The following is a 10897-nucleotide window of genomic DNA, read 5'->3' as shown; positions in this document are numbered from 1 at the left end:
TAAAAAGCATGGGAGACAGAATAGAGCCTTGTGGGACCCCACAGGTCAAAGGCCAGGGATCCGAGCAGGCATCTCCCAGCTTCACCATCTGGGTTCGTCCCTCCAGGAAGGACCGGAGCCACGACAGAACCATGCCCCCGAGACCCATCCCAGAGAGTCGACCCAGAAGGATACCATGATCGATGGTATCGAAAGCCGCTGAGATGTCCAAGAGAATCAACAGAGTCACACTCCCCCTGTCCAGCTCTCTACGGAGGTCATCCACCAAGGCGACCAAGGCTGTCTCGGTGCTGTGACCAGGCCTGAAACCAGACTGTGACTGATTTAGGTAGTTGTTGTCATCTAGAAAACCCTGGAGCTGGGAGGCGACCACCCGCTCCAGCACCTTGCCCAAAAAAGGGAGGTTGGAGATTGGCCTGTAATTGTTCAGCACCGTGGAGTCAAGGGAAGCCTTTTTGAAGAGTGGACGAACCACAGCCAATATAAACCCAATAAAGACTGGTAATTTATTTTAGAAGAGTTGTGAGTAGTAAATAAAAATTATATAGGATATACCGTATATACTCAAGTATAAGCCGACCCGAATATAAGCCAAAGCATCTAATTTTACCACAAAACTCTGAAAACATATTGACTCAAGTCTAAGCCGAGGGTGGAAAATGCATCAGCTGCTGGTCAATTTCAAAATAAAAAATATACCAATAAAATTAGATTAATTGAGGCATCATTAGGTTAAGTGTTTTTCAATATTTTCAAAAAACTGTAATTTAAGACAAGATTGTCCAACTCTGATCTAACCATTATTCTAACCTCCTTCAATGTAAATGGGTTTACGTATCCTTCCAGTAATAATAAAGAGAATAAAAAAACAAATGTAATAAAAATAATAATAGAGTAAATTAATGGAAATGTAATAACAGTAATAGAGTAAATGTAATAATAACAGAGTAAAATAATAAATGTAACAGAAATAATAGAGTAAAATAATAAATATAATAATAAAAACAGAGTAAAATAATAAATGTAGTAGAAATAATAGAGTAAAATAATAAATATAATAATACAGAGTAAAATAATGAATATAATTATACAGAGTAAAATATTAAATGTATTAAAATAGAGTAAAATAATAAATGTAATAATAAAAACAGAGTAAAATAATACATGTAATAGAAATAATAGAGTAAAATAATAAATGTATTAAAATAATAGAGTAAAATAATAAATATAATAATAAAAATAGAGTAAAATAATAAATGTAACAGAAATAATAGAGTAAAATAATAAATATAATAATAATAATAGTAAAATAATTCCCCTGACATTAAGTCCAGTTGTGTCTGACTCTGGGGGTTGGTGCTCATCTCCATTTCTGAGCCGAAGAGCTGGCATTGTCCATAGACACTTCCAAGGTCATGTGGCCGGCATGACCTATTGATCTACTCACATTTGCATCTTTTCAAAATGCGAGGTTGGCAGAAGCTAGGGCTAACAGCGAGAGCTCACCGTGTTCCCTGGATTCAGCAGCTCAGCAGTTTAACCCTCTGCACTACCGGAGGCTCCAATAGTAAAATAATAAATGTATTAATTATAATAGTAAAATAATAAATATAATAACGATACTAATAGAGTAAAATCATAAATATAATAAAAATAATAGAGTAAATAATAAATATAATAATAAAAACAGAGTAAAATAATAAACGCAATAATAATAATAGTAAAATAATTCCCCTGACATTAAGTCCGACTCTGTGGGTTGGTGCTCATCTCAAATTCTAAGCCGAAGAGCCGGCGTTGTCCATAGACACCTCCAAAGTCATGTGGCTGGCATGACTGCATGGAGCGTCGTTATCTTCCTGCCAAACGGTACCTATTGATCTACTCACATTTGCATGTTTTCAAAATGCGAGGTTGGCAGAAGCTAGGACTAACAGCAGGAGCCCAGCCTGCTCCCTGGATTCGAACCGCCAACCTTTTGGTCTGCAAGTTCAGCAGCTCAGCAGTTTAACCCCCTGCACTACCGGAGGCTCCAATACTAAAATAATAAATCTAATAATAAAAACGGAGTAAAATAATAAATGCAATAATAATAATAGTAAAATAATTCCCCTGACATTAAGTCCGACTCTGGGGGTTGGTGCTCATCTCCATTTCTAAGCTGATGAGCCGGTGTTGTCCGTAGACACCTCCAAAGTCATGTGGGCAGCATGACTGCATGGAGCGCTGTTTCCTTCCCGCCAAAACAGTACCTATTGATCGACTCACATTTGCATGTTTTCAAAATGCGAGGTTGGCAGAAGCTAGGACTAACAGCGAGAGCTCACCCTGCTCCCTGGATTCGAACCGCCAACCTTTTGGTCTGCAAGTTCAGCAGCTCAGCAGTTTAACCCGCTGCATTACTGGAGGCTCCAATGGTAAAATAATAAATGTATTTATTATAATAGTAAAATAATAAATGTAATAATGATGCTAATAGAGTAAAATAATAAATGTAATAAAATAATAGGGTAAAATAATAAATATAATAATAAAAACAGAGTAAAATAATAAATGCAATAATAATAGTAGTAAAATAATTCCCCTGACATTAAGTCCGATTCTGGGGGTTGGTGTTCATCTCCATTTCTAAGCCAAAGAGCCGGCGTTGTTCATAGATACCTCCAAAGTCATGTGGCCGGCATGACTGCATGGAACGCTGTTTCCTTCCTGCCTATTGATCTACTCACATTTGCATGTTTTCAAAATGCGAGGTTGGCAGAAGCTAGGGCTAACAGCGAGAGCTCACCCTGCTCCGTGGATTCGAACCGCCAACATTTTGGTCTTCAAGTTCAGCAGCTCAGCAGTTTAATCCGCTGCACTGCCAGAGACTCCAAGAGTAAAATAATAAATGTATTAATTATAATAGTAAAATAATACATGTAATAATGATAGAGTAAAATAATAAATTTAATAACAGTACTAATAGAGTAAAATAATAAATTTAATAAGAGTAAAATAATAAATGTAATAACAATACTAATGGAGTAAAATAATAAATGTAATAACAATACTAATAGAGTAAAATAATAAATGTAATAACAATACTAATGGAGTAAAATAATAAATGTAATAACAATACTAATAGAGTAAAATAATAAATGTAATAATAATAGAGTAAAATAATAAATGTAATAACGATACTAATGGAGTAAAATAATAAATGTAATAATAGAGTAAAATAATAAATGTAATAACAATACTAATAGAGTAAAATAATTAATTTAATAATAATAATAGAGTAAAATAAAACTAATAAAGTAAGTAATAATAACAGAGTAAAATGATTAATCACTTTGACTCGAGTATAGGCCGAGGGGGTTATACTTGGCTTATACTCGAGTATATACAGTAAATCCAATAAAGAATGGTAATTTATTTTAGAGGGGAATTCAGAAGTGAATGAAAAGTATACGTACATAAGGAGGGGCATGTTGAAAGTATAAACCAAAATATGAGAATGGTCCTTTCAAGTTTTATTTGAAGAAATACTTCAAAAGCATACAGTGCAAGACGAACTCTTCCCTCCTCCCTTATTCCTTTTAAGAGTCCCAGGAATTGCTCGCTCTATCAAGTTCTAGGATGTTCAAGTCTTCGGTTACACATGCTTAATAGTTTACAGAAAACACTTCAATATGGAACTCCTTAGAAAATATATAGAGTTAACACACAGTGCAGAACATGAGAACGGGCCTTCAAAAAACGGGCCCTAGAAAGTCCCAATGTACGTCGTGCTTCTCGCTTTGGGTTCAAGACGTCTGGCACTGGACGCCTGTCCGGGGGCCGTTGTCGTCGTCCTCCTCGTAGGCCTCTCCTCCGTGACGGTGGCGGTGAGGCCGCTCCCGGGGGTCGAACTCCACCAGCTCCGCCTGGTCCATGTCCTCGGTGATCGTGACCTCTTCCCGGGGAGGAAGGAGCGCCTCTAAGAGGGGTAGTCGGTCCGGGGAGAGCCAGTGGTGTTCGGGGAAGTCCACCTGGAACAAGTGGCCTTATGAGCAAAAGATCCTCCTCCTCCTCATAAAGTATTAGCAGTAGCGTGACCCAGCACCAGTAGCCCAACGTGATAAAAACAAACACACAGACCAATGTTACGTCTTCCATAGGAGGATTTTCTTTGTAGTCAAATAATATTTACGAGAACAAGGTTTCCATAACACAAATGAAGTTCTTTCTACTTCCTTCTTTGCTTCCATGAAGGACTTCTTTCTCATGCAGACAAATAGCTTCATTCTCACATCGAACTTACACAGGAGCTTCACACATGATGGCCTTCAAACAGGGGTTTCTCTCACTGAAGCTCCTCAATACCAGGGCTACTAACACTGAGGCCTTTCTCTCACTGAGGCGAACTAACACAGAGGCCTTCTCATACAGAGGCCTACTAACACACTGAGGCTCTTCTCCCACAGATACCTCTCACAGACTGAGGGCATCGTTCACTGAAGCACCTCAATACCAGGCCTACTGAAGTCTTTCTCCCACTGAGGCTTCTCTCACACTGAGGCGAATTAACATAGAGGCCTTCTCATATGGAGGCCTACTAACACACTGAGGCTCTTCTCCCACAGATACCTCTCACAGACTGAGGGCGTCTCTCACTGAAGCTCCTCAATACCAGGGCTACTAACACTGAGGCCTTTCTCCCACTGAGGCTTCTCACACACTGAGGCGAACTAACACAGAGGCCTTCTCATACAGAGGCCTACTAACACACTGAGGCCCTTCTCCCACATATACCTCTCACATACTGAGGGCGTCTCTCACTGAAGCTCCTCAATACCAGGCCTACTAACACTGAGGAGGCTATTCTCCCACTGAGGCTTCTCACACACACTAAGGCGAACTAACACGGAGGCCTTCTCATACGGAGGCCTACTAACACACTCAGGCCCTTCTCCCACATATACCTCTCACATACTGAGGGCATCTCTCACTGAAGCTCCTCAATACCAGGCCGACTAACACTGAGGAGGCTATTCTCCCACTGAGGCTTCTCACACACTAAGGCGAACTAACACGGAGGCCTTCTCATATGGAGGCCTACTAACACACTGAGGCTCTTCTCCCATAGATACCTCTCACAGACTGAGGGCGTCTCTCACCAAAACCTCTCAATACCAGGCTTACTAACACACCAAGGCCCTTCTCCCACAGAGACCTCTCACACTAAGGGCTACTAAGCTACAGGTACACCTACTTATATTGAAGTGCACCTTTTGACAAGTCATTGCATCCATTTAGCACAGCAGCCTTAACGCTGGAGCCTTAACACATGATTGCCTTCAAACAGGGCTTTCTCTCACTGAAGCTCCTCAATACCAGGCTTACTAACACTGAGGCCTTTCTCCCACTGAGGCTTCTCTCCCACTGAGGCAAACTAACACAGAGGCCTTCTCATACGGAGGCCTACTAACACACTGAGGCCCTTCTCCCACAGATACCTCTCACAAACTGAGGGCGTCTCTCACCGAAATTTCTCAATACCAGGCCTACTAACCCTGAGGAGGCTATTCTCCCTCTGAGGCTTCTCGCACACTAAGGGCTACTAAGCTACAGGCACACCTGCTTATATTGAAGTGCAGCTTTTGCCGAGTCATTGCATCCATTTAACACAGCAGCCTTCACACTGGAGCTTCACACATGATGGCCTTCAGCCTCAGATTTCTCTCACTGAAGCTTTTCAATACCAGGCCTACTAACACTGAGGAGGCTTTTCTCCCACTGAGGCCTCTCTCCTACTGAGGCGAACTAACACTGAGGCCTTTCATACTGAGGCCTACTAACATATTGAGGCCTTTCATGCTGAGGCCTACTAACATACTGAGGCCTTTCATACGGAGGCCTACTAACATATTGAGCTCACAGAGACCTCTCACAGACTGAGGGCCACTAAGCTACAGGCACACCTACTTATATTGAAGTGCAGTTTTTGCCGAGTCATTACATCAATTTAACACAGCAGCCTTCACACTGGAGCTTCACACATGATGGCCTTCAACCTGGGGCTTCTCTCACCAAAGCTTCTCAATACCGGGCCTACTAACACACTGAGGTCCTTCTCCCACAGAGACCTCTCACACACTGAGGGCCACTAAGCTACAGGCACACCTGGTTATACTGAAGTGCAGCTTTTGCCCAGTCATGCATCCATTTAACACAACAGCCTTCATACTGGAGATTCACAGGCCTTCATCCTGGGGCTTCTCTCGCCAAAACTTTTCAATACCAGGCCTTTGAATACTGAGGCCTTTCTTCCACTGAGGCTTCTCTTACACTGAGGCCCTTCTCCCAGAGAGACCTCTACACACTGGGGGCCACTAAGCTACTGGCACACCTGCTTATACTGAAGTGCAGCTTTTGCCGAATCATTGTATCCATTTAACACAGCAGCCGTCACACTGGAGCTTCACACACGATGGGCTTCTCTCACCGAAGCTTCAAAATACCAGGCATACTAAAATTGAGGCCTTTCTCCCATTGAGGTGAACTGAGGCCTTCTCATATGGAAGCCTACCAACACACAAAAAGCCCTTCTCCCATAAAGACCTCTCATAAACTGAGAGCTACTAATCTACAGGTACACCTGCTTATATAGAAGTGCACCTTTTGCCAAGTCATTGCATCAATTTAACACAGCAGCCTTCACACTGGAGTTTCACACACGATGGCCTTTAACCTGGGGCTTCTCTCACCAAAGCTTCTCACACCAGCCCTACTCAGACTGAGGCCTTTCTCCCACTGAGGCAAACTAACACTGAGGCCTTCTCATACTGAGGCCTACAAACACACTGAGGCCTTTCTCCCACAGAGACCTCTCTTAGACTGAGGACTACTAAGCTTATATTGAAGTGCAGCTTTTGCCAAGTCATTGCATCCATTTAACACAGCAGCCTTCACACTGGAGCTTCACACATGATGGCCTTCAACCTGGGGCTTCTCTCACCAAAGCTTCTCAATACCAGGCCTACTAACACACTGAGGTCCTTCTCCCACAGAGAACTCTCATACACTGAGGGCCACTAAGCTACAGGCATACCTGGTTATACTGAAGTGCAGCTTTTGCCCAGTCATTGCATCCATTTAACACAGCAGCTTTCACTGGAGCTCCACGCATGATGGCCTTCAACCTGGGGCTTCTCTCACCGGGCCTACTCAGACCAAGGCTTTTCTCACACTGAGGCAAACTAATACTGAGGCCTTCTCATACTGAGGCCTACAAACCCACTGAGGCCTTTCTCCCACAGAGACCTCTCTCACAGACTGAGGGCTGCTAAGATACAGGCATCCCTACTTATACTGAAGTGCAGCTTTTGCCTTATCATTGCATCCATTTAACACAGCAGCCTTCACACTGGAGTTTCACACACGATGGACTTCTTTCACTGAAGCTTCTCACACCAGGCCTACTCAGACTTTTCTCCCACTGAGGCCTTTCTCCCACTGAGGTAAACTAACACTGAGGCCTCCTCATACTGAGGCCTACAAACACACTGAGGCCTTTCTCCCACAGAGACCTCTCTCAGACTGAGGGCTACTAAGATACAGGCATGCCTGCTTATATTGAAGTGCAGCTTTTGCTGAGTAATTGCATCCATTTAACCCTTTCAGTGCTTGACTTACATTTTTGTAACTAAAAATACCTAGTTAATTTTTAATATTTCTGACACTCCAGGTGTTTTGGACTTCAACTCCTGCAATTCCTAACAGCTGGGAGGAGTCCCCAATATACTTAATAACACGACTTACCAAGAATTGTATGATGAGGGAGCCTTTCTCCAAGGGGGATTTGTAAGTGGGCATGCCTTCGTTTAAGATGCACTTGATGTCTCCGTGTTTTATCACCTCGCCTGTTTGGAAACATGTTAAGTTATTGCCTTGCTAAAAAAAGGAAAGAAAGACCCCCCCCCCCCCCAAGACGGCAATGGGCCAGACTTCTTAAACTCTTTACAACCCGAGAAATTCTTATTATTTATTTATTTTATTTACTTTATTTGTATACCGCTGTTCTCAACAGAACAGCAAAAATTCAATGCAACAACACACAGTATATAAAAAACAAATTAACATCATAGACACATTAGACAAATTAACAACAATAACAATTCACTGACGTCTCATAACTAAAACATGATCCAGATTAGTCATCCATTGTTCCGTTCCTATGTTCATTACAATCATTGCACTGTCTATTCAAATGCCTGTTCAAATAACCAGGTTTTCACTTTTTCCGGAATACCATTAGTGATGGGGCCAATCTAATGTCTGTGGGAAGGGTGTTCCACAGTCGAGGGGCCACCACCGAGAAGGCCCTATCTCTCGTCCCCGCCAGCCGTGCTTGTGTAGCAGGCGGGACCGAGAGCTAGGTGTGATCTCAAAGTCCTAGTGGGTTCATAGGCAGAGATGCGATCAGATAGGTATCTTGGGCTGGAACCGTTTAGGGCTTTATAGGCCAACGCCAGCACTTTGAATTGGGCCCAGTAGCAAATTGGTAGCCAGTGGAGCTGGTGCAACAAAGGAGTTGTATGCTCCCTGTGTCCTGCTCCTGTTAGAATCATGGCTGCCGAACGTTGGACTAATTGGAGCTTCCGAGCTGTCTTCAAAGGCAACCCCACATAGAGAGCATTGCAGTAGTCTAATCGGGATGTAACCAGAGCGTGGACTACCGTGGCCAAGTCAGACTTCCCAAGGTACGGGCGCAGCTGGCGCACAAGCTTTAGCTGTGCAAATGCTCCCCTGGTCACCGCCGAAACCTGGGGTTCCAGGCTCAGCGATGAATCCAAGATCACACCCAAGCTGCGAACCTGCGTCTTCAGGGGGAGTGTGACCCCGTCCAACACAGGCTGTAACCCTATGCCCTGTTCGGCCTTGCGACTGACCAGGAGTACCTCTGTCTTGTCTGGATTCAATTTCAATTTGTTCGCCCCCATCCAGACCATCACAGCGGCCAAACACCGGTTCAGGACCTGAACAGCCTCCTTAGTAGCAGGTGGGAAGGAGTGACAGAGTTGGACATCATCTGTGTACAGGTGACACCGTACCCCAAAACTCCGGATGATCTCCCCCAGCGGCTTCATGTAGATGTTAAACAACATGGGGGACAATATTGAGTCCTGTGGAACCCCACAAAACAAAGGTTGTGGGGTTGAACAGGTGTCTCCCAGTAACACCTTCTGGGATCGGCCCTCTAGGAATGACCGGAGCCATTGTAAAACAGTGCCCCTGAGACCCATCCCCGCGAGGCGTCCCAGAAGGATACCGTGGTCGACGGTATCAAAGGCCGCTGAGAGGTCCAGCAGCACCAACAGGGACACACTCCCCCTGTCGAGCTCCTGGTGCAGATTATCCACTAAGGCGACCAAGACTGTCTCGGTTCCATGTCCCGGTCTGAAACCAGACTGTGCCAGATCCAGATAATCCGTGTCTTCCAAGAATACCTGGAGTTGTGAGGCCACCACGCTGTTTCAGGACTTTGCCCAAAAATTATATTAGCAATTACATTAAAATACAAGCGAGGCAGACCCCAGCCTTACCAGCCCTAGACTGTATGACTAAGACTCTATCATCCAAGGTCTCGATGGTCTTCTTGAAGCCACACAACGCCTCCGTCAACTGGATTTTCATTTTCATGATCAAGTCCTGGCCTCTCCTCTGAAAGACCGGGTGGTCCTTCTGATCCAGCACAATGATGACGTCCCCGGGCTCCAAGTCGGGCTCCTGGTCCCCTTCTCCGTGGAACACTAACTTCTGGCCGTCTTTCATGCCTTTCGGGAAAGGAAAGCAGATCGGTTAAAACACAGAAGCAAGAAATGGTATATCATGTATTCATTTACTTACTATATTTATATACTGCCTTTCTCACCCGGGGTTGGGGGGGGGGTGGTGGACTCAGGGTGGTTTACAACATACTAATGGCAAAAATTCAATGCCAACATATGAGGGTTGAATGAAAAGTAATGCCTCCACCTTCGTAACTCAACAGATGGCAATACTGGTATGCAGCAAGTACTGGCTTGTTCAGTAGACTCTCCTCTACAGTTCCATTTTGGCAGGAAACCTTAGCATTGAATGGTTGTGTTGTTAAAGTGCAAAGTAATGCCCCCACCTTCGTACCTCCTCAACAGATGGCAGTACTGGTATGTGGCAGGTACTGGCTTGTTCAGTAGACTCTCCTTTACAGTTCCATTTTGGCAGGAAGCCTTAGCATTGAAAGGTTGTGTTGTTAAAGTGCAAAGTAATGCCTCCACCCTCGTACCTCCTCAACAGATGGCAGTAGTGGTATGTGGCAGGTACTGGCTTGTTCAGTAGACTCTCCTCTACAGTTCCATTTTGGCAGGAAGCCTTAGCATTGAACGATTGTGTTGTTAAAGTGCAAAGTAATGCCTCCACATTCGTACCTCCTCAACAGATAGCAGTACTGGTATGCGGCAGGTACTGGCTTGTTCAGTAGACTCTCCTCTACAGTTCCATTTTGGCAGGAAGCCTTAGCATTGAACGGTTGTTAAAGTGCAAAGTATAGAACCCTGCACAGACGGTCAGTCAAAGCAACTTAAGCAACGTGCAGCCATTGAATTCTTGACGGCAGAAGGTGTCACCCCAAAGGAGATTAATCAGAGAATGCAAGCTGTTTATGGTGATTGTGTTGATGTGAGTACTGTGCGTCGTTGGGCGAGTAAGTTTAAAGATGTTGAGGTGACACCTTCTGCTGTCAGGAATTCAATGACTGCATGTTGCTTAAGTCGCATTGACTGAGTGTCTGTGCAGGGTTCCATACTTCGCACTTTAACAACACAACTGTTACTTTACCATTATATTGTATATTATTAGTAATATTACATGTAATTTAAATATGTAATATATA

General features: G+C 43.8%; 1 protein-coding gene across 1 annotated transcript in view; it reads right to left on the bottom strand.

Moving 5' to 3' along the window:
- Positions 1 to 3492: 3492 nt before the first annotated feature.
- The window catches only part of DNAJA4 (DnaJ heat shock protein family (Hsp40) member A4), a 31135-nt gene continuing 23730 nt past the window's right edge, over positions 3493 to 10897 (bottom strand). Inside the window, exons 6-8 of the mRNA XM_067471256.1 lie at positions 9570 to 9800; positions 7786 to 7886; positions 3493 to 4013 (exon numbers count right to left, since the gene is read on the bottom strand). Of these exons, the coding sequence (XP_067327357.1) occupies positions 3789 to 4013; positions 7786 to 7886; positions 9570 to 9800 (557 nt within the window). The 3' untranslated portion in view covers positions 3493 to 3788. The remainder of the gene's footprint in view (positions 4014 to 7785; positions 7887 to 9569; positions 9801 to 10897) is intronic.

The sequence above is a fragment of the Anolis sagrei genome, chromosome 9, assembly GCF_037176765.1.
Source record: "Anolis sagrei isolate rAnoSag1 chromosome 9, rAnoSag1.mat, whole genome shotgun sequence".
Classification (NCBI taxonomy): Eukaryota; Metazoa; Chordata; class Lepidosauria; order Squamata; family Dactyloidae; genus Anolis; species Anolis sagrei.
Note: the sequence above shows the minus strand (reverse complement) of the source record. Positions and strands in the feature narration are given on the sequence as shown.